Source organism: Panthera onca, chromosome A2 (genome assembly GCF_046562875.1).
Source record: "Panthera onca isolate mPanOnc1 chromosome A2, mPanOnc1 haplotype 2, whole genome shotgun sequence".
In the NCBI taxonomy this organism is placed as follows: Eukaryota; Metazoa; Chordata; class Mammalia; order Carnivora; family Felidae; genus Panthera; species Panthera onca.
This window is the reverse complement of record NC_138340.1, coordinates 124,534,906-124,559,972: the sequence shown is the minus strand read 5'-3', so window position 1 is coordinate 124,559,972 and position 25,067 is coordinate 124,534,906. Positions and strand designations below refer to the sequence as shown.

General features: G+C 44.2%; 1 protein-coding gene across 3 annotated transcripts in view; it reads right to left on the bottom strand.

Annotated features, from left to right (window-relative positions):
* Positions 1 to 25,067, bottom strand: part of BMPER (BMP binding endothelial regulator) — a 246,746-nt gene that overhangs the window by 214,180 nt on the left and 7,499 nt on the right. For 2 of the 3 annotated variants that reach the window (XM_060632862.3, XM_060632865.3), the window contains exon 3: positions 1,603 to 1,702. In XM_060632862.3, coding sequence (XP_060488845.2) covers positions 1,603 to 1,702 — 100 coding nt within the window. Of the gene's footprint in view, positions 1 to 1,602; positions 1,703 to 15,085; positions 15,304 to 25,067 lie in introns of those variants that run through there. The other variant, XM_060632863.3, reaches the window with a different exon arrangement.

The window sequence follows — 25,067 nt, the reverse complement described above, 5'->3', positions numbered from 1 at the left end:
AGGATCTTTACTGAATATTGAGACTCATGGGTTGTCATTAAAAATGGCTGCAGACTGGGGCGCCTGGGTGGCTCAGTCGGTTGAGCGTCCGACTTCCGCCCAGGTCATGATCCCGCGGTTCGTGGGTTCGAGCCCCACATTAGGCTCTGTGCTGATGGATCAGAACCTGGAGCCTGCTTCAGATTCTGTGGGTCCTTCTCTCTCTGCCCCTCCCCCACTCTGTCTCTCTGTCTCCCAGAAATAAACATTTAAAAAAAAAAATGGCTTCAGAGAGTGGCTTGTGTGGCTTAGTTGGTTAAGCATCTGACTTTGGCTCAGGTCATGATCTCACAGTTTGTGGGTTCGAGCCCCACGTTGGGCTCTGTGCTGATAGCTCAGAACCTGGAGCCTGCTTCAGATTTTGTGCTTCCCTCTCTCTCTGCCCCTCCCCCACTCTCTCAAAAACAAATAAACATTTAAAAAAATTTAAAAAGACAAACACCTATCCCCCTCCCCAGAACAACTGAACGGGAGTCCCAGGGAACAGAGCGCAGGCGTTTATATCTGCCTTTCCCATAATATGGTTGTCTTCTCTGTGTATCTGCCTGTCTCCACTCCCTGGTCTAAAGACACTTGTCATATTGGACTTGGGGCCACCCTCAGCCAGTATGACCTTATCTTAACTAATTATACTTCCAAAGGTCCTATTTCCAAATAAGGTCACATACTGAGGTTCCTAGTGGACATGAACTTTGGTAAACACTCCACAGCCCGGGACTGCTGGACTCTGGCATAGCAGTGTAACTCCAGAGCCCACATCCTGAGCCATGATGCTCTCATTGCCTCTCAAGGGACCCCCTCTGTTAGGCACAAGGCGATGTCAGAGCATGACACGGCTCCCGTCCCCAAGGACTTACAAACGCAAACAAGGCGATGAAGGAGAAAAAGCACAGCCATGAAGAACCCATGTGGACTTCTGTGTGCCACAGAAACATAGACAATGTAGGCTGGGGGCCTTAAGCACAGGCAGCATGTGGACAGGTGGGGAGGAGAGACCTGAGCCGAGGCTAAGCGGCTACAGCAGGAACAGCATGTTCAAGAGAGAGTGCGTGCACTGGAGGGCCGTGGAAAACGAGGTTGGAGTAAGGATATGTTAGAAAGGCTTCCAAGGTGAGGGGAGCAACGTTGATTCATTTTTGAAGTTAAGAAAAAAATGAATAGGGATCAAAATGATAAAATTCGGGCTTACTCCTCTGGCAGAGGAAGGCAGGGTGAGCATGCAGCCAGGAGAAACCATTGAAACTTCTTGACAAAAGAAACAGTGCACATGTGAATACCAACATACATAGGCATCATGTCTGTAGCATCTCTGTCACACTTAAGCCACTTGCCTTCGAAAGGAAACCAAATATGCAGATGGCCACTCTTCTTTCTTCCCTCCATTAGAAGAGTCCCTATTACTACCAACCTCCCCAAACTCACACACATACACACACACTAGCTTCCCTCCCAACACCCACTTGCACCCCAGCCAAGAGCCGAGTGAAGAGGAAGGTGAGAAAAAGAGAAATAAAAATGCCCGAAGCGACGGCCAGAAGAGAAGGCGGCCAAGACATAAGTCACCTTTGCACCGCTCACAACAGGCTCCCCTCTGCTTGATGGCCAGGGCACAGTCTCTCGACAGCACTGGGCACTTCTCTCTCTTACAGGTCACTTCCTTGTTCTAGGCAAAAAGAGACAAGAGACATTTGAAAGCAACTCCAAACAGAATCCCCAGAAGCCTGACACAGGTTTTCCTAGCCTCCCTCTTCCTATCTTGCCTTCAACTTGGCAAGAACACTCACGAAAGCAAATAGGATTTCGCTCTCTCTGGAACAGAAATAGTCATCCAGAAACACAGAACTTTTGAGAAGGGCACACGAGAAGGGATGAAAAGTCCCTTCTTCAGAAACCAACGTAACCCAGATAACCGAACGCCGAGAGAAAAGTGTTCTCCCGCTCTGTTCTAAAGTTTCTCTTTAGTATACACTATAGGAACGATAATATTTGTGTAAATCATATTTTGCCCATTGGGCTACCTGGGCCAGGACTGCATCGTGAGAACAAAAATATTTGCACACAGCCGTCCAACAATCCTTAATAGTAGAGTGCATTAAAATGCAGCAATCTAAAGTTCCAACTCAAATAATGACAAAGTTGAGTATTGAATCAGCTCAGTTAGAGAAAAAATAATATTCCCCACGCCAAGCAGAGACACAGGCGTCAGTGTTTTATAGCCATGGGACAGCTGCATTATATTAGCACTTATGCTAATGAAGTGTGGTGAGCATTTGCATCTTCGGTTTTATCCTGAAAGGTTAGCTGTTAAAATGTCTCAGAGAAGACCCAAACGTGATGTATATGCCTGTTTATACACAGACTGGATACACGTGCACCAAGAATACAATGTCACAAACCTCAACAAGATTTGAGTTTCAGTAAATTTCTCCTATATGCTAGGCGCTATGGCTTTCATTCCTACTTAACTTCTGCGAGATAAGCATTATTCATATCCCCAGTTGATAAACAAGAAAACTGCTGCTCAGAGAAGGTATATATATATGACCTGAGGAATCCATTCTTCCCCCCCCCCCCCTTTTGGTGTCTGTTATGTGATAAGGTCCTTCACGGAGCTAACCTCATTTCCTCCCACAATCTGTGGTCCTCATCCTTAGCTGCAAACCAGGACCCTTGTGTGGTTCTTAACAAAGACGGCACTGTCTCCCACCCCCTGAAGCTCCGAGCTGATTGATCTGAGGATGAGACCTGGGTGCTTCCCGAGCTTCCCAGGTAATTCCAACGTGCAGCCACTCTACGGAGCACATTCTTGTTCCCAGTGAGGCTGAGATGGGTTCGGGAGCTGTCAGCAGTCCCTCAAGTGATGGTAGACCTATAATCTGAACCCAGGTGGCCCAGCTCCCAGCCCTCCAAAGCTCTTTCCCTCCCCCTCTCCTTCATAATGATGGCTGCATCAAGACTCACTGTAGGTCACAGCCCTTCAACTGATTCTCATAATTTTTCTCAAGTTACAAGCAAAATACATAGTATGGTCACAACTCAAATTTAAGAGGTATATTTTAAAATATTAATAGTGTCCCTCCACTACCACTGAAGTCATCATGAGCAATGATCAGGGATATACGCTGCCTGGCATCATTAACAGTGACTTCATTTGGCAAAGTGCAGTTCCCACAAGCCGCAGTTTGATACCGACCCCGCCCCCACCCCCACCCCAAGACTCTGGAAGTGAACACACTTTCTAAGCAGAACTTCCGTTAGCACGGCTTATGCAAACCTGGCTGCAGCTTTAGGGAAGGGCCACCCCCAAGTGCATCTCCTCTCTGGAGGGGAAAGTCCTCAGGCATGGGGAGTTCAAAGCTCTAAGGGCGGTCAGAGTGGGTATGAGACACAATTCAGGGTCTGATAAATAGGAAGACCCACACTTTCTTAAATATAGGAATCCTTTGCTAAATTAGAAACCTGGGAGCCAGTCAAAATCCATAACAGGATCCCAAGATTCATAATAAATAGCTTGTAATTACAGTCCAGCACAAAAGTCATTCCAACCAGATGGTTTGTAGCTGCACATCTGGAATTTTTTTGTTGTTCTCTCTCTCTCCCTCTCTCTCTCCCTCCCTCTCTCTCTCTCTCGCACACACACACACACCCCAAACCTAAACTTTAGCTCTACTTTTACTGCAGGATTTCCCCCCTTCTAATGACATTTGGAGTTTTTTCATATTCTACCAAGCCACCATATCTGATCATCTCCCTGGTGTCTGGTTGACAAGGATATGAAGCACATGCTTAGAATCGCAGGCCCTCGAAGAAAGCAAGAAAAACTACAGAGCATTGCTGGTCAGAGGCTGATTCCTCTGTCTCCTTAATTGAGTCCAGCAGCTACAGAGTAAATTTAAGCACAGGTTAATTAAGACCACTCGCTTTGCTGTCACTGATTTTGCGGCAAGACAAAAACGCTGGGCTGCAGCCGGCGGCTCTGGTGAGAAGCCGCACGCACGAAGCCACTCCTGCAGCAGCCCATCTCCGCTGGCTTCCTCATCCCCATGTGCGCCAAGTGTCCTCTGCCCTGATGCAAGGCCATGGCTCGTTTGGCTCACTTCTTCACTCAAGAAGCCTTTTCTGATGCTGATTCATACTTACCAAACACGTTCTGTGTACCGGGCTCTGTGCTAAGAATTTTATATGCATTATTTCACCCAAAAAAATCCACATCACCCCCATTTTACAGATGAGGAACCAAGGTTAAGAAACTTGCCCAGGGTCACATAAAAGTCAGATTTGGAATGCAAAGAGAGGTTTGTCTGACTCCAAAGGCAAACATTTAAGTGTTGCACTTTGCAACTTCCAGGCACTCAGGATACAGACAAGAACAAAACAATGTCCCGGCCCAGAAGCCCCAGGGGAGACTGGTGCCTTCCCAGTCGTTCCACACAAGTGAAGTGAGCTCTCTAACAGCAGCAGGATAACTCCACAGAGCTTTGTCATCACCAACCACGGGAAGGTGTACAAACACCAGCTGTTTTCTGGTAATGAGGACAATTCTAACCATTCTGGATATCTGATAGGTAGCTGTGCCTATATATCTCTGAAATCTAGACTGGCATCCCCAAACAGACTTCCCAGAGATTCCAGCTTGGGCTTGAATCTCTCCAAATCTAAGCAACAGACACAGTGGTAGAAAAGCACTGCAGGAAAATGTCAGAATGTTCTAAAAAACAGACCTCGCCAGTGTTTAAGAGTAATAAGCCTTATCACATTTTTCATGCTCTGTCTCTGTCTCCTGGTGTTTATCACTTTCTAGGGTCAGCCTGCCTGTGATTTACCTGTTGTCAAAGGTATCTGCATTATTGCCTCCTTTCCAAAAGACTGAATATATCAAAACCCCAAACATACCTCTGGAGGCACATGAAATGAAGTGCCAACATGCAAAAATAGAAGGGGGGGCATAGGGAGTAAAAAAGAAAAAGTCTACATGGCTGGCAACAAAGCTCTATAAGGATGTGAGCCAAACCACAGCTCCAGCCACAGCCAAGTTCAAACAGGATTCCCGCAGCCAGCTTGTTGTGTCTGAAGTCTGCCACTAGATGGTAGCACAGAGTTCCCTGGGCTTAGGAATTGGGACCATGAGACCCGGTAGTGGCTCCTGAACATTTTTCAGCGTCTGCTGTTGAGGGAAATGATCTCCCACTGTAGGGAAGTGGTAGTGGGGTTATAGAGAAGATAGCCGATCACCACTGGGAGATTTTCCTGTTTGCTTTCTGCAAGTAGAAAAAAAATGTTTTTTGAAATGCTTTTGTTCTCTTTCAAGCCAATGTCTTGATTTTTTTTTTTTCTCAGATTCTTCCGGGACCAATCCTATTATGAAATATGTAAAGTATTACCTGACCTTTCATTTATATTTTTAAAAATAATAATAAAATAGAAATGTGGAGAGGAAAACACAGCAGCTAATATGATGAGACCGATCAGGGAGAAAGGTCAACAGGCAGATACTCTATTTTTAGACTCTGAAACTGTACCTCAAATATCTTGAAATAAGAATAAAAACAAAAATATCCGGTGCCCCGCCTGCTGAGACTCTACAGCCATATTAGGAAGCTGGCAGACCACCTGAGTGTCTTCCTAGAAGATGGCATTATTTCCCTTCAGTCCTTGTCTCTTATAAAACCAAACCCTGCCCTTGGGGGCAAACAGCTGTCATTTGGCAAACTACCAAATTCTAAGTGCCAGACCCTTTTGCAAAAAATCAAGAAGGTTGTGAAGTTGCAATACTTTTCTCTGACCGGATGAACAACACTCAATACGTCAATGAAGTCCACAGGCCAGGGAGTATCATAGAGGAGATAAAGAGGTAACTGACAGTGGCTGTCTTTCTTCCATTAGAAGCCCTGAAGACTATCCCTTCCTCCTATGTATGTGCAACCCCCACCCCCCAACTCTGTCATTGAATCATGGCAGTCTTACTGGAGGAGGAGCTTCTAAGACTGTGTTGCCCTCCAGAATCCCCCTACCAAAATGCAAACGTCCATGGGAGTGGACCCATATTAACCCTGACTCATCTGTCCCCTTCATCAACAGCTACTGTCAGGGGACGGATGCCCAGCATGACAACTCTGACAAGTAAAGACACAGTGTAGTTCTAGAGCAACCAAACTGAAGACTTGATATGTGTGCCACGGTACGCGGTGCCGTTGGAGCGAGGAGTCATGCTACAAGCTTCCTCTCTGTTCTCCAGAAACCTACAGTGTTGGAGGAAACAAGACGTCACACGTTAGCAGATCACACCAAAACTGCAGTGCAGCTTCTGGGACCAAGCGGGAATGTCACCTTGACTCAAAAGCCATCGTGGGCGGTGAGCACAGATAGGACATTTTGACCCCGAATCAAATTATTTTTCTCTGTGAGAAAAATGGTGTTTTGTTTTGTTTTGTTTTTTCTCAATGGTGTTTCACTACTCGAGAGTCTCAAGATTGATCACAGAGGAATTTGTTTTTAGGATTACAAATATCTTGTGTCAAGTTTCCCAAGGAGGAAGGTGATCCGACATCAGCACATGTATTCTCCGTGGAATTTCTAGTCTCCCCATGCATGAAGTTAAAGAGGTCAACTTTTCCTTGAAGTCCCCCGTTGTAACCCAAATCCAGCCCCAAAAGAGCCGAAGGGAACTTTATGGTACCTTTGAACGCAGGTCACAATTTCTCCTAGGCGATATTATAAAACTTCTCATAAACAGAAGAATAATACTTCAAGTTTACATAGCACTTTTCTTCTAAAGCGCTCAGCAGACATTATTTCATTAATCCTCACAGGTTTCTTAAGATTTGCAGATGGGGGAATGGTACACAATGAAGTTAAGTGTCTCAGGTCCCTCAAAGAGCTAGCGAGCAGTGGACCTGGGAACACAACCTGGTTCCCAGGCCTGGATTAAGGGGCCAGCCAGGGAGGTTAGTTGCTAAGGCACAGCATTAAAATTTATGGGTGTATCATATTAGAATTAGGTTAGCTCCTACATGACTGTTGAGATTTTAGGAATAGATTAGTATGTAGCTGAGCTAGTCTGGAAATCTTCCGGAAAGAGGCCACCTGGGCCCAACACACAAGGTCTCCGGCCCTTTTATAAGGTAACCTGTCAAAGGCACCGTGCAAGGGCTGGACCGGGACTTGGGCAAACAGACTGGACTGCAGAATGGCATGGTTCTAGAATTCAGAGATACAGGCAAAGGCTGAAAGAAAAGACCCAGAGTGGGCAGGTTCCATTGCTTGTCAGTGGGTTTGACAAATGGGACATAAAATACAGTGATTCTCTGGAACATACGGTCAAGGGAAATCCTTTCCAAGGGAGCATGAGCGCTCATAGAGGAGCCAACACAAGCCTGTACCTGCTCCAGCCTGTCTCCTTCGGACAAAATCTGTTCTTGATCTCTGAGACAATAATCACCGGGCAGGTGGGGGGAACTGAGATAGTTCAGTGGTTGCCAGTGGCAATATTAAATTTGATTGATGATTTATTGTTTTAATTAAGCTTTTACTTGCTTGTCCTTTATTACTGATAGTACAATTGACTTCCCCATAATTCTTGCACAGAATGAGCTGGAAGAAAAAAAAGGGATGGGGGAAATTTGGTCCACTACAAAGCTTTAGTTACAAGTATGAGTCTCTGAGCCATATCTCTCAGCTCAATGAAAATAGGAAGAAAAAAAAATGGAAAGAGAGAAAAAATTAACAAAACCATTTCAAAAGTGAGGAAAGGGCGATTAGTAAGGAAAATGACTCAAACTTCCCAGGCAAGAGAATGTTTCCCAAGATCTCTTTTCTTCCCCAATTGAGTGAGGTCAGTACAAGAGGTGGGAGGTGTCTGAGGTCAGTAGGAAAGGTGGCAGGTGTCGATGGCCCTTGCTTTTAATGTAAATTAGCATTTTCAGACCTTTCTGAACCCCCAACCTCCACCACTCTTTGCAAATTCCTTTAATAGCCAAAGCGAGAGAGCCGATCCATTGCTAACCGAACAATGAAGTGGCATATAGTTTTCCGGGCAGGGTGCTGAACTATTAAGAGTACCTGGCATTTATAGAAAATCTACTATTTGCCAGACTGTGCTGAGCATGTTTTGTGTATTATATCCTTTTTAACCTTTGCGACAAGTCTCAAGAAGGTACCAATTTACCCCTATTGTTTTCGATAAGAAAACTGAAGCACAGAGAGTTTTAAGGGCTTCCCTGGGTTTACACAGCTAGTCAGGGCAGAGATTCAAAGCCAGGACTCACTGATAGCGGTGTTGGTGATTAAATCACAATGCTACACAATTTGGTTCAAAGGCTAAGATGAGCCATCTCTCCCTCAGAGCTAGGAATTTAAATGTTTGCCTTTGTTAAGCACTCCTCATTTTCAGACCATTATAAACCTTAGTGGTTTATGGTTTCATTTTGAACACATGAATAAAAATAGTGCATTTTAAGATAGACAGATTAAGTCCCTGGCTTAAAACTCAAAACAAGCCTCAATTTCTGAGAGCCTGGTCATTTGCAAAACAGATCAGAACCTGGATCCTTAGCCTCCGAGCCCTGTCATTGCTTCCTCAATTTTAGCAGGAGGGTGTCTCTCCGGGAGGCTGGTAGCACCCGGAGGCCACACTTTTGGAGTCTTAAGGTAAAAATCCCTTGCAAGAACATATTTTTGGAGACTTAATGTGCAAGCATCTTGCAAGGACAACACAATTCACTGCACTACATCTGGGAGTGTTATTCTTTCTTCCTCCTGTCTAGGCTCAGCGAGCCTTTCCCCTGGAGACCTGGACCCTGGCAAATGCGGCCTTCCCCGGCCCTGCGAACAGTGCAAACTCTGAACAAAGCTGCCCTTGAAACTCAGCCATTTAAAAGACTTTATGAAGCCCACCGGGGCCCCCCGATTATTTTGCAACAAGTCATATCCCATGAAGAAATTCACTTCTCTGCAACACAAAACAGAGGGAGATTAAAGAAAAAGGCAGGAGGGGTAAGGGGGGGCTGGAGAAAAGAAGTAAGGCCCCCTGCTGTTCTGTCTGGCCAGAATCGTGTCTTTTAGTACCCATATCCTCTACAAAGACGATGTTCTGATGATATATGGCCCTAATACATCACTAAGTGACAGTGCTCTCCTGATATTGTACCTTGAAAATATGACACGTGCCAGAAGAAGCAACGGGGGATTAATAAGGAGGCCTTTTATATTTAACTTACCTAACATTTCAATTCTTTTTTAATGGGCCTTCGTTTGTTGGAAGGGATTGTTTTGGGTTCTATGCTGTTTAAGGATTTAGGTCTGGTGGTATTGTTTTTTTTCTTTTTTCTTTCTTTTTTTTTTTTCTCCTTTTCAAGAAACCCTCAGAACAAAGAAACGCAGGCCATTAGAATGTCCCGGCTACTCAAGCACAACTCTGATTTAAAACAGGGCAGTGTCAGACAGCTCCTCATTCTGTTTAATCATATTTTGAAATAGAACCAAAACATTAGAGATGGCAGAACACAAAAGAAATAACCACCAAATAAAAATAGTAGCCCGAAGAAAGTAGCACTGCCTGGTTTTTATTACACCGTACGTCTTATAAGCGAGGGTCTGCGGGTAGCACCACGTTCATGGAACTGTAATGGATGGGACACAAAGCAGCCGGTGACCTCGCACATCGGACCCTGCCACAGGCACGGCTCTGACAACTCCAGCCCTCAGAAGCAGAAGGGAAAACCAGAAGATAGGCTGGTCCCCTTTTGCCAGGAGACGGGAGCCAAATATGTGAAGCGAGAGGAATAAATGTGGGCATCCTTCCTTAATTTTGCCCAAATTCTCAAGCCCGCTCCTCTCTCCTCCCCAGCCAACCAAAAGGGAATCAAACAGCTGGGACGTGGGATGGGGCCGGTGATACAGAGGAAATGTCTACAGATTCCGGACCAGGGGTGAGAGGGGGTGAAATCCTTCAAAGTAACGCAGCCTCCAGCACAAGCGGTCCAGCTGTCTCTCCCAGCACCTTTGATGATTTTACTTTGCTGTGCGCCCTTCAGCACATGAAGAATAATGAATCTGTTTCTTCCTCCACCCAAAAAGAAAACAAAGAAGAAAGGGGAGATGAAATTCTCTGAACATTTGTATGCATTTCTGGTGAGTTCTTTTACTCTCCAGTTGATGGGAGGCCAAGTCCAACCACCAGCGACATCTATGATGCTGAGGGCACAAACCGGGCTTCCTCCTCTCTGGGCAGTGGCGTGGAGGCTGCCCACTAGTTTGGCGGGAGTATTGGAGAGACTGAGGAGTGAAGGAGCTAAACATAATAATAAAGTTGGAGCACCTCCCACAGGAAAGGTTGCGATGTGACGTCCAGGAAGGATGCGTGGAGAGATGATCGTGGCAGTGCCTCTTCTGACCCACCACCATGTACAAACCAGGCTCTCTGGCTAGACAAAGAGGCTGAGAGGTCAACGGACCCTGTCAATTACGCACATAGAGGATTCTCTGCCAAGAATGCAAACGTCCAAAGCGTAGAGATGGAGTGTCTTAGATCCCATTGGTGTCCTGCCGGGATGGTGGGAGGTGGCAGACCACCTCCTCTTGGGGCCAGCCCTGAAAGGTGTCCCCCTCGTCAGCACATGCCACTTCCTACATCTTCCACAGTGGGTGGGACTCACCAGGTCCTCACATGTCCCTCATTCCTGTGGGTCAACAACGAGCCACGGAGCAGATTTTTCACAGAACAGAACAGAAGAGTTTTCTCAGGTTGCCCGTGAAAGCTTGTGCACTGTTGGGAGCTACAAAAATACCTGCTCTTGACAAGTAAATGGAGCTGACATCACAGGGAACACAGGCAGGGTGGAGGGGCTGCTCGCAGTCCATCTGTCATCTTGACAAAGTAACTTTCTGGTCACTAGTGAGACACTTTTAAAGACATCTGCACAATTGACCCTGACCACCAGCAATCACAGAGGCTTTCAAAGGGACCCCTGGGATGACAGGCTGTAGAGCTGATTCCTACTGTCCTGCCTCTGAATAACGGTAAAGGCGGTGTGAGGCATTAGATGCTGGAAAGATCCCTGCTCCTGGATCGTCTTCCCATCCATACTGACTGCAGACAGTGTCCAGTTAGCCTGAGGAGCATCAGGCAGGAGAGCAAGGGGAAGCAGGGGCCCTCTAGCTGGCTGAAACTGGAAAAGCCAGCTCCAGACTTCCCATATGAAGGCAATTCTGTGAGCTAGGGTTGGTCTGACTCATTCACCAGGGCCATTAGCAGCATGTTCCCTTCACCAAGGCTTTCCCAAGGGCCACATGCAGATGTCAGAAAGCACTGAAGAAGCCACAGATTTATTTCATAGGTTTAGAATGTAATTTTAATCCACGAGCTTTCATTTTCAAACTCATCAAACAATCAACAAATGTAAATTTTGTATATAATACACATCAGATTAAGGTGTTACAGAGAAATGACTAGGTACCCACCAAACATTACATAAACTTGCTGCTAAAGGGATTCACAACATGTGTCCTTTTTACTGTTTGTTTTTATTTTTGAGAGAGAGAGAGAACAAACAGGGAGGGGCAGAGAGAGAGAGAGACAGAGAGAGAGAGACAGAGACAGAGAATCCAAAGCAGGCTCCGTGCTGTCAGCACAGAGCCCGACGCAGGGCTTGAACTCACAAACCATGAGATCGTGACCTGACCCGAAGTTGGAAGCTTAACTGACTGAACCACCCAGGTGCCCCATGACCCATTTTTAAAAACAAAGGGCCAACCCTGATTACTACCCTTAATAGTTGATTTTTAAAAGAGTTTCACCATAAAACAGCTTGTTGAAGTCTTTAACATCTAAAATAAGATAAAACTGTCAACAGAAAACAAATGGCCTTTAGGAAATGTGACATCTTTGTTATAAACCTGGGTTTTTCTGTGGGTTAAACATTTGCACTGCAGAAGTCAAAACTATCTGACTAAAAATCTGTGAGTCTGGTTAATAAATATTTTTTGAGCCCCTGCTGTTGGCCAGGCACTGTGCCAGGTTTTGTTGGGAACAGAAAATATGAATCAGATACATCTTCTGCCCTAGAAGAGCTTACAGTCCAAGAGGGAGAGGGACCAGAGCATGAACACAGCAAAAGCACCTCGTATGTTGCAACACAAGTGGCCCATGGTGCTGTTCATGAGTTCAGAGGAGGGAAAGGTCAGTTTCAACCAAAGTCCACTGCCGCAATCTCCCTGAGATCATCCAACTCATCTTGGTTCCTTAGCTACTATGTGGGCCACTGAAGGAGACTAAAAAGTTTTGTTACACAGTTATCTCACTGAGACAGAATTTGACCGACATATGTCAGCACCTTGGGATGTGACAACCCACAAAAGGAATCTCCTTTGACGAGGACATCCCAGCACACTCCAACTTACGTGCAGCAACATGGCTCAGCATTGTGAGCCCTGGAACTGTCTGTTTTATGCATATCATGGGAAAATATTGTGTGCCACGTTATTCTTGCTCTAGGGAATTTTAAGATTTAACACACTTTGCTGGTCTTGCATCTATAAAATGTTTTAGGCAAAATGTAAAATACCAACATATTGAATTTTGATTTAAATACCGAAACTAATACTTACAATGCTACCAAGTATAAGCAGTAATATATATTTTAAAAAATAGTTTTCTATAGGAAAAATTTTGTTTTATAATTATCATTGCTTATTATATATATCTTACTCTGATTATGTTATTGTTCATGGGACACAACTTTCCATCTTTTGGTATATTTGTACAATTTTCTTCTATCAGATTTGATACACAATGTAATGTGAACTCTGAAAAAGGCAAGTTATCATACAGAAAAAGCAGATTTACAGTAGAAATCAAATTTCATAATTTAATTTTGGTGGTTGGAATTAGCTAGATCTTCAAATTATTGAATCAAAAAATTAAACACAAATAGCAGATACTCATTTATCCGACAGATAAGCACTGTCCCGGGCCAGCACTGTCTCAGGCCCTGGGGGTACAGCATGAATGGCAGAGCCCACATCCTCACGGAGCTGATATTCTAATTGGGAGACATACAGGAAGCAAATATCTGCCTGATAATAGGCACTGACAAGGACTTTGGAAACAATGAAGCAGGACAAGGGCACAGAAGGACGATGTGTACTGGGGAGAGAAAGACCCTCGATAAGAGAACATTTTTACCAGAGACCAGAGTGAGGGGATGAGAATGCGTAATATATTGGATAAGTGTGTTCCAGAGAGAACAAATACCCTTGCTGAGGGGGTGCTGGGTATCACCTGTGCTGGGAGCCAAGGATGGCTCTGATGGGGAGGGAAGGCCAGAGGCGGCATCAGGAGCCAGATCATGTAGGGCCTCGCAAACCACAGTTATATTTCAGACTGTGTTGTGAGTGAGATGAGAACCACCAGAGGGTTTTTCATAAATAAGTGAAATAATTGGATATGTACTTTTAAATGGTCACTGGTTGATAATATATTGTCCAGAGGCAAAAATGATAGTGGAGGTAGTCAGAAATTCTCAGATATATTTTCAAGGATTTGCTGTCAAGATTTGCTAATAGACTGCACATAGGCTGTAAGAAAAAGAAGAATTAAAAACCCCAGGGCTGACGGCCTGAGAAAATGCAGCAATGTAGCAGACCCTGCTGGCTGGAAAAGACTGGATTTGGGGGACAGGTGGGAGAAAGATCTCTGTCTGGGCCATTTTAACTTGGAGATGTTTCCGGGACATCCATGTGCACATTTGGATAGGAGTCTGCACTTGAAGGGTGAGAGAGCTGGGACCATAAATGTGGGAACTTCCAGTGTATGGATGGGTTTTAAGCCATGAATCTCTATGAAGTCACCAAGAAAAAAATGTAAACAGAGAAAGTATCTTGATTGGATCTTGGGGCCCTCCAATTTCTAATGTTTGAGAAGAGATGAAAGGCCCAGCAAAAACAAAAAAGGGCTAAGAAAGAATAGCCAAAGAAACAAAATTCTTATAAATCCCTCATACAAGTGCTAAGAGAATACTATACGCATAAGTGTTACTTACACACACACACACACACACACACACACACACACACCTGTACAAAATCACTGGCTCAGATGATCACATTAATCCAGTGACCACCAGAGGTCACCTTCTCTCAGCACCTGCCACCATGCCAGATACCTAGGGACCCAGAAACTTCAGGATGGAACTGTCTCTGTCAGTTGAGGCTCACAGAGACGTTGTCTTGGCCACTGCTGGGCGCTCCTTGCCCCTATTGCTAATAAACAGCATGCCTGCCAAGCTACATCGCTGAGGGAATAGATGCAGTTTAGGAAAATTCTGACTCTCTAGAAGACCCGAGAATGCCAGGGGAAAATTCTAGGACCAATATCCCCAACCAACAAGGCTCAGACCCACCAGAGCCTAGTAACCAAAGGCTAGTTGAGTATTAAGGAAGAGTGCGGGAGGCAGAGAATATTAACCCTTAGGAGTAATGGAAAGAAAAAGGGGGGAATCCTTTATTTAGAATTTTCCTTCTTGGTTATACTAAGACCTAGAGCCAAAACCCTGGGATGAATAGAGTCCACAGTCAGACCCTGCTTTCAATTTCTGATCCCAACAAATGTGGCTCTAAGCTGAGAGGGTGATCTCATCTACGGCAGGGTAACTAGGATAGAGGGATCTAGGGAAGAGGCCTGCACTCACAGGCAGCCACTGGCCAAGAAACAGGGAAGCCAACACCCCACAACCACTTTGGGGCTCACTCTGGAAGTAAGCAAGAGGCAGAGAGGCCAGCGGAGAAGCTAGAGCTAAAGATATGTTGCAACTTTGGGATGTGTACTCCTCTCTGTCCTTTCAACAAAGAATTTCCTTCCCACATATTGGAAGGCTGTTAAAGTTCCCCTGGGCATTCTCTCCACCAGGCCAAATTGTATCAGCCCATCATCATTAGCGGAAAATATTTACTAAACCCCCACCTGGGCACTCGGCACTGCTCTAAGCTAGCCTTTTCGTTCTTCCTAGCTATCCTTTTCTTGACTCCTTAATCCTTATAGCAAATGGCCTACCTTCTGGCCTTCCACCTGCTCTTCCAACTCCACCAATGCCAGAGAGCTCCCCACTGGACACTCCATCCCTCAGATGTTTGGCCACCATGGTGTTGAGTGTAGGAGGAACAACCACCCCACTGTAATTTTGTTTGTACATTTCATTATCAGGCTGAAACCAAGAATTAGAAACTGAAACTGAGAAAAACAAGGCAGAAAACTTGAGGAGTGGTGACATCATGGAAATGCTAAGCTAATAACAGAGAGAGAAAATAATATGGTAAAAAATAATAAAGATGGAGATGATAAAGGTGAAACCCTGGAACAATGGAATGTCAGGCCAATTTAAAAAGAAAAAAATTTTTTAAGGATTCTCATTAAAAGTATGGGAAATAGTTTAGCAACGTGACCAGAATTAATGTGAAGGCAACATCTTGACTTTACATTCTCCCTGATTAAGGAAAGGAAAATGTGGGCAGAAATGGAGTGGCATAAAGAGAGAGAAAAGAACTAAAATTTCCCAGAATAGTTCTGTTCTGGATGAGGAAGGTACCTGCTGGATGGAAATTGTTAGCAGAAGGAAACAGCTTCTATTATGGAGGTTTGGGAAGGGAAGGGCTGGGGCGTCTCTAAACCCCACCTCACCTGGCCCTCAACTCTTTATCGATTGCCTGTTTCCTCCAGATGCTGCAGGATTCCAGCAAATCAGTCTGAAAAGCCTGGCTGTTTTGTCAAATTGCTACATCTAGTTGGCTCATGTTGAAGAAGCAACAAACATACGCCACATCAGCTTCATCGTGCAGCTGCTGCCCATCACAGAGAGACCACAGAAAACAGAGTGTGTCCCTGTGAGAATCCATCACACGAAAGGGCTGGCAGCAGCCCAGAGGGTCAGCCTGCCCCACCCAAAGGCGCCAGTCAGGGCTCTACCTAACTGGACCACAAGGACTGTTAAAAATCTAATCCTTGGGGAAGTTATTTGCTGGGTCTCACTCATCCCCTCGGGGTGCTTTCTCAACCCTTGTGGTCAGGAAACATTCTCTGATTGATAACTCTATGGAGTCTACCCGGGATGGCCCAGGATTCCCGTCCTTGAATCACAGTCCCAACTCTCGCTCATTTGCAGGGTGAGCTTTGTCTTGCTTCACTTTTCTGGGCCTTAATTATCTCACCTAGGAAATAGGTTTCTTGAGAAAACCTGCGCTACCTCAGAAATGAAGTCTGGCTTTGAGGAAAATGAAGATCAGGCTACCCCCCCCCCCAATTTATGAACACAGTATTTATTCATAAAACAGTTGTTAAGAGGTGCTATTCTAGATGCTTTGAGTGGGAGTGAGAAGTCAGACACTATTCCTGCCCTGAAGAAGCTTGAAGTCCAGCAGGAGAGACGGCCATGAAAAGAATTAATAAAACTTCAGGGTAGGCAGGAGTAAAGGTTATAATACAAGTGACCAACATAAGTCTTCAAAGAACAAATGACTCATTTTGATTGGGTGACAAAAGGAGGCTTAAGAGATGAAAGGACATGGGGTGCCTGGGTGGCTCAGTCAATAAAGCGTCCAACTTCGACTCAGGTCATGATCTCACAGTTCATGGGTTCGAGCCCCGCATCAGGCTCTGGGCTGACAGCTCAGAGCCTGGAACCTGCTTTGGATTCTGTGTCTCCCCCTCTCTCTCTACCCCTCCCCTGCTCAGGTGCTCTCTCTCTCTTTCAAAAATAAAATAAAACATGAAAAAATTAAAAAAAAAAAGAGATGAAAGGACATGAAGAGAAAAAGAGGCACTTCAGCAAATACCATTAGCGTGCAAGATGACTGCGTGAAAGGCCCACAAAAATAATATTCTGTAAATGAGAGATGACCTATTGTTAAGCTTTGTACCAAAAAGAGAACTTCAATTGTACCTATCCCCTGTTTAACGTGTTGCTTCATTAGGGGATTTACCTATATTTATGTTTATATTTATACATCCTTCCCTTTCCGTTAACCTCAGCTGGGAAGAGTTTTTCAAAAATTGGCCCTTGCATAGAGTCACTGGAAGAGTTTATTAAAAATAGAGACTCTCTGGTCCCCACCAGACCCTCAGAATCTCTGGAGGATCTCTGAGTCTGCATTTTCAACAAGCTTCCTCGTGGTTCTTATGCATATTACAAACTGAGAGCCAAAGGCAAAATCCTTACCACTGACTTGTCAGTGTGAGATAAGACCAGTAGCCGTGTGGAAGGGGGGGGGGGGGGGGCAGGAAGAGGGAAAGGCTACTAGCCATGGGAAATACAATCGTCTGTTCCTTGTCACCAGTGCCCCAAACTCCACTTGAAGGGCCTCGCCCACCTGCACATGACCATGGGTTCAATCCCACATTCACACCTCTCTTTTAGACTCTAGTAATAGAAAGTAGTCTGCAAACTAGATCCATTATCCAAATATTATACTAAATACATACATACATATTATGTGTGTGTGTGTGTGTGTGTGTGTGTGTGTGTGTGTATAACCTACCACAGTCAAGGAATAATAATTTGTTCTGATTAATCAAATATTCCAACCAAGAGTTAATACCCATGGCTAGCAGAAGTTCATCAATTTTCAAAGAACTCCAGAGCAATATAAGACATCTAACTTCAAAACCATCTGGAACATAATTTAATTTTTTGTTCATTTTTTTTAAAAAGTGTTTTTCCAATCTCATAGTGCCTCAGGCCATTATTAACATAAATGCTCAATAAATATGTGCTGAGTTTAATGACCATCAATCATTTTCCTCCTTCAGAGAATACCATGTATTCCCTCTCACTGGTACTAAGGTAAATGAATACTGCTTCTCTTTCTACCCCTACCACATCAGAAGGGGTCTGAGGATGTACACAAGAGCCATTAATTCAGAGTCGGGGGTTCAGAGATTGAGAGGTGTTAGTTTCACTCACTATACCATCACATTTTATGTTTAGTTTATGAACCCAGTATAAATTCACCCTTAATGTAAAGGCTGCGTTATTGAGATACATTGCAATAACCTGTCAGGGTAACTATCTCCAGTGAAAAAGCCTTAAGATGTTCAAAGTATATATTATGTTGAACCACAAAAATTGCTGTTTCTGAAGGTCAACACCAAGGATCAAAATTTTCATATGCTTCAATCAAACACCAAAATCTGAGAACCCTGTATGTCTGTAACTTGACCAAATAGTGTGTAAATTACTTTAAGCAAGTTTCTCTTTGCCCTTGTCCAGTGTATGCTTTATATAAAACAAATATATATATATATATATATATATATGTATGTATATACACACACACACATATATATATGTATACATATACATACATACATACACATACATATATATATATTTTTTTTTTTTTTTTAATAAATCCCAACTATTCCCCTACATGTACACACACAAGCATTCACAACAAAAAGGAAGCCACTGCTCTCTGGTATATACATTCCCAGCACATCCCAGGAAGGAGGACGAAGGGCTACTTCCTCCAACAGAAACCACCCCTGGACTAATAAGACTGGGAAAAAATGGCACATTCTTGCCCCCATCCCAGCCATTCAGCTCTTCCCCAATTCCCTCTTAGGGGAAAAGGAATTTCCATCCCAGTGCTCACCTATGTGCTAATGGGACTGTGAGCCAACCTCTGGTGGGTCCCACTGGGCACGGAACCACCGTTTCACATGTGCTTGAAAACAGGAAATCACCACATCGCAATTGCAATTCCAACAGCCCCCATTCCCCCCAAGGAGCATAAACACAGGTACGCGGCCGCTCTCGAGTGGGAGAATATCTGATTAATCTTTCACGTCCTCTCATTCAGGAAAATAGTATCCCCACCGAGACCAAGAAACACTGCTATGTGAGATGTCTTGATGCTACTGCTTTTATACTATAAATCCACAAGGCAGGAGACAGCCAGCAGGCTGTGAGGGCCTCTAGGATTTGTGAATTTCTGAAAGGTAAAGGGATGGAATGAAGCAGTCAAATTCGGCACAGCAAGGCTTTCCCAGAGGCAGAAGCTTCAAGCACCACAGACCACAGACACAATGCAGGTGCATCTGACCCAAGAGGGAGCAACTGTCATATCTCCCCTCAAATAGTTCTGCTTAAGGAGAAAATGAAATAGAAAAGGAATTCCCCCCCACCCCCACTCCGGTTTTTTCCAGTAAGAAGCTCTAAGAATAAATACGAAAAAGAATGCAGATGTCATTACTTTGCTAAAAAGAAAGCAGTGAGGGGTTAAAGGAATCTTAATGCCATTGCCGGGGTCCACAGATTTCTCAAAGAGGAACCTAGGAAAGATAGGTTTTAAAAAAAAAAGCGATGTTTACAGAGAAAGGAAAAGAATTAAGATAAAGATGCCAAAAATGCCTCTCACCGAGGCCCAAAGAAATACAAGAACAGCTTTGGCCCTTCTGGTTTTCATGCCTTTTTTTCTGTGGTCCAGGCCCAGGCTCTCTCGGAATAGTTTCCTGAGGTCACCCCCAGATGAAAAGGACCAAGCAACACAACCAAAAAGGCCCACCGCACAGGCTTGAAAAATAAGACACTCAGCCTAGGCCTGATGGCCTAGGCAGCCATGAGGAACCATCTAGCCAAAATCCATTTAGCTGACCAAGAATACAAGAGTTATTTGGGAAATGCCTGTTTTTTTAAGTCAAATGGAATGGCTGTTATCTCTATTATTTTTATTATTATCTCTATCATTCTCTTTGAAGTGTCTCTGGGGTACCATCACTCAGGCTGCAGGTCCTTTCCCAGAGTGATTTTATGGTTATTCCATCAAAGGGGGGCGTTTGGGGCACACACTCTGGTCAGTGAAGATGTCACTTGTCCCGCCCCCTCATTTTCTCTTGTTAAGTTACCTTCGTGAAACCTTCTAACTGCCATTCAGGTTACAGACCTACCTTTGAACTTCTCATTTGGCAGATCTGGGTTAGTACCACCCATTACCTAACATTTAAAAAAAGAAAAAAAAAAAAAACCTCATTACACTACACAACATGTACGTACAATAAGGCCTTTGTCCTTAAAAGAAAAACATAATTTTCAACAGAGTCAGCTCCCAGAAGCCAAGGGAGCTAACATCCAAAACCCAATATAAACATTAGGGCTTGTGTCAGGGTTTCGGAGCTCCAGCCTCACTAAAAGGGGAGGAAATGACCCAGACCAGCAGCTACAAGGATGGGGGAAGCATTTTTCATTGTGACTTTTGAGAGCAGGAGTGAGATAATCCCAGATCCTTCCCTCTCACACCTCCTGTATTGTCACACACATTGCTGCCTTTGACAGCAGGATATTTCTATAAGAGAGAATGTTCCTTTTGTCACAAAGAAAAGCAGGTCTTAATGTCTATAGGACTCTAAATTTTCAAATGAGTACATTCTTTCAAAGGGAAAAGTGTGTTTTTGTAATGATTATTTAGGATGTCTTTTATAGAGAGGGCTGACCTTCTGTGACAAACTCTCTGGGAGAATCATGTTCTGGAACTTGGAGTTCCATTCTTGGGGGTGGGGGGGAACTAGCCCAAGTGTTAACAACCCAAACTATAAACAGGAAACTCCAGCCTGACTCCTACTTAAGTCCCAAGGTTGCGGACCTCTCGCTGAAGCTATGGGGCTTGCAGAGATGACTGGACAAGGTTCTTAGACTTGCAGACTTCATCTCCTAAGACATAAATTCACCCAGGTAACCGCACTACAACACAGAGCATGCTGTTGAAGAGAAGACAACACGCACGGTCCATGGAGTTGATGGGACCACTGGCTGCAAACTACAAAGCTGCGTGGATTTGTAGGGCCCACGTGTCAAATCCAGTCATATCAGTGAATCTGGGATTAGCCTGTAAAGGATGAGGCCCCCCACCACGGGCATGCATGAGTGACTGTGCTTGGTCAGAGTCACAGTCTCAATTGGAGGGGACTCAGGAGTGCCAGGCTCAGAGGGTCCACTCAGTAATTAAGTTTACATTTTTGCCTCCCACCTGCCACCTCCTGACTCAACGGTAAGTGCCGAAAAAGGACAACTAGGCCTCGCCGTGAAGGCCACATTGTGATTAGTTGTCTGTAGACGGGCACCAATCAAGGAGGTGAACTTTTGAAGATGAAAAACAGAGAAGCAACTCGTCTTCCTAAGCCCCGAATACAACCAGCATTTTCCATCTTTTATCAGAAAGATAGCGGTCACCTCTATTGAAGTTCCACTGTCTACCTGACAGTCATTCACAGTAAACATATTACATAAGTGTAGACAAAAATTTAAATAAAGGGGCACCTGGGGTGCTCAGCTGGGTGAGCGTCCAACTTTTGATTTATTTCAGCTCAGGTCATGATCTCACAGTTGGGAGATGGAGCCTCGCGTCTTCAGGCCCTGCGCCGGGCATGGGGCCTGCTTAAGATTCTCTCTCTCCCTCTCCCTCTCTCTCTCTTTCAAAATAAATTAAGATTAAAAACTAAAAAAATGAAATAAAAACAGTCCACTTAATCGCTTCTTAAAAGCACTGCAGAGGGAGTGATTGCACAGCACTTAGATAGTGGCAGTATCATTTTGGAGGTGCTTACCATATTCCAAACCCTGTTTTAAGAACTTTACATGTTTTAGCCCACAGTTCTGACCAAGGCCCTATGATGAACACAAAGAGACACAGAAAATTAGGCAACTCACACAAAGTCTTACAAGCCAACAGTAGGAGTAGACTTAGGAATCCCTACACTATTGTTCCTTAAAAAATATACGCATTAAATCATCTGCTAAAAGCTGGTTTATGGCACACACTTCACTTTCTTCTATTCAGGTTCTTACCCTTAATAATTCCATTCATACTGTTATGCAAAGGCCTTTCACAAACATCAGTACGTCTAACCCACAGGTATCACCTCAGATAATGGCTCCAGTCAACAGATTCGGGCCTGCATTATTATTCCTCTTTAGAGATGAAGCTGCTGGGTACACAGACCATTGCGATTTGCCCAGAACTCACGACTGAGGCTCAGAGAGTACAAGTCACCTGTTTAGTGATGCACAGCTACCAGGTGGCCCCCGTGAGACTTGAACCCGGGATTTCAGACACCAGGGCCGCCACTCCACAGCTATACTTCAATGACAAAGCAGATATTGAAAATTTAGTGAAGAAAGAAAATATTTTTCCTGAAGACCTAGCTTAGGGATTAAATTATATCGTAATATTTTTAAAGCACCATTAACAGTTTAATAGAGCAAACTTGAAAGTTCATAATGGTAAGATTTTATATTAGCCAGGCTCTTTTATATTGTTGCTCTTATTCATTAAAAAAAAAAAGGAAAAAAAAGCCTCAGTGTGGTCTTGTCCATTTTGCCCTTAACTATAGAAACATTCCAAAGATGTCTGGAAAAGTATATTACTTTTATCCACGAAATTAGTTTTGTTTTGGTACCTTTTAAAATTTCTTGTGGCATTTAACACTTTTGCTAAGATCTTTCCAAATCAAAGTTTGGAAAATTTGTGATTTTTGCAGTAAATTTTCAGAATCGCTACAGCAATCTTAGCTTTGGATTTCTATCAAATGGGGTTCCACCAAATTCCATCTATGATGAATTCGATTCCATGTGAAATGTGCAACAGGTACCAGAGAGGTGCGCACCATCACTGACTGTTTCAAATAGTTCGATAAGATGATGAGAAAGGTCCTTCTTCGACATTCTCCTAGAATCTTCAGACTAACATTGCAAAATTTAATACCCCTGGTCTTTCTGTTCTTCAAACCTCTTCTGCCTTGGCCTGCACTTTGCTGGTTCTGCTCCTTCTTCTATAACTACTCAGTCTCTGCCATGGGTTTCTACACTTCTCTACCCTTCTCTTATTTTTTTTTTTAATATGAAATTTACTGTCAAATTGGTTTCCATACAACACCCAGTGCTCATCCCAACAGGTGCCCTCCTCAATGCCCATTACCCATCCTCCCCTCCCTCCCACTCCCCATCAACCCTCAGTTTGTTCTCAGTTTTTAAGAGTCTCTTATGTTTTGGCTCCCTCCCTCTCTAACCTTTTTTTTTTTTTTCCTTCCCTTCCCCCATGGTCTTCTTTTTTTTTTTTTTTTTTAATTTTTTTTTTTTTTAACGTTTATTTATTTTTGAGACGGAGAGAGACAAAGCATGAACGGGGGAGGGTCAGAGAGAGAGGGAGACACAGAATCTGAAACAGGCTCCAGGCTCTGAGCAGTCAGCCCAGAGCCCGACGCGGGGCTCGAACTCACGGACCGTGAGATCGTGACCTGAGCCGAAGTCGGACACTTAACCGACTGAGCCACCCAGGAGCCCCCCCCATGGTCTTCTGTTAAGTTTCTCAGGATCCACATAAGAGTGAAAACATATGGTATCTGTCTTTCTCTGTATGACTTATTTCACTTAGCATAACACTCTCCAGTTCCATTGACGTTGCTACAAAGGCCATATTTCATTCTTTCTCATTGCCACGTAGTATTCCATTGTGTACATAAACCACAATTTCTTTATCATTCATCAATTGATGGGCGTTTAGGCTCTTTCCATAATTTGGCTATTGTTGAAAGTGCTGCTATAAACATTGGGGTACAAGTGCCCCTATGCATCAGCACTCTTGAATCCCTTGTCTACCCTTCTCTTAAATACAACCCTTCTTCTAATTACTCTTGTAGGCCCCTTTATGGAAAGCTCGGCGTAGACAAATAATTTATTACGAAAGTTTTGAAGTGTATTTCAATGTAGACAGGTACCAAATTGCTGTTCTCTGGTCCGGATTTCTCTTCTGAGCCTACTGGGCTTTTCTACTTGGAAAATCCATATCCAGGCCAACTCATCAGGTCTAAACTCACGACATGCACCCATGTCAGTAACCTCTTCTCTTCTACATGGTCTATGCCACTGACTAGAACTCTCAAAATTCCCTTTAATTCGCCCCACCCCCCACTTCTGTTTTACTGCCAAGTGCTAGCAACATGGGCTCTAAACTTCCTCTGCAAGTCTTGGGGTCTCAGCACACTCGTGCACTTTTTTTAAGGTGAGCTACCCAATTTTGATTATTGCCTGAAATTTGTGCTACCACTGACAGTATATACTATCATGGTAATATCTACCAGATGCAGTAATTTGCCAAATGGGTCAAGCAACAGGATAGAGCAAAAATGGAATTTTGAAAGTAAGCTCTGGGAAGCACACTATTCCATTCAGGTGACTGCACCCTGCTCTCAAGACAGTAAGTGATTAGCAAAGTGACTGCTACAGAGACACCATAGCATTTCATGCCACTTTAATGACACCGTATTTCATTACTGTCTTGCTGGGCGTGGCTTGGAGTCTTTTAATCCACATATTCTAGAACTGGAAGGTGGTTAAAGAAATTCAGAAGAACAAGCGACATTGGTTTACCCCAACATCTTCTTCCATTCTCACTGCCCCTTCTACTCCAGGCTGCTTGCTCTCGACTGACCACAACAGATCCCTAGAGTCTGCTGTCCAAACTCCAGCCTTGCCACACTGGAAACATCCCCACAAAAGCTCCTAGAGGCATTTATAAAAAACACATCTTACTGTGTCATGTGGCTGCACCAATATAGAAATCCCACCCCCCACCCCCCAATTACATGAGTGAAACCGATCTCCTTATTATTGCACTCAAGGTTCTCCCCTGGCTGGTTCCCACCAGACTTTCTAGCTTCAGCTTCTATCAGAGCTTCAGGCCCTCAGGACTCTGCCATTTCCACAATTCCCAGGCACACACTCCTCTGTGCCTTTCCTTCAACAATGCCTTGCCACAACAAACTTTCCTCTACCCATCGAGGTCCCAGATAGTCCAGTCAGATTTCAATTACAGCTGCCTCAGCTCGGGTTCATGTCTATTATAGTGCTTTTCTGTCACTCCTGTGGAACTTATTTATGCATGTGTCTTTCTCCCCCATTAGACTGTGGGCAAGGGTCTGTCCTATTGGTCTTTGCCTCCCCAAGGTGCCCAACCAACACAATGCTTCAAACACAGAAAAGGCTAAAAAT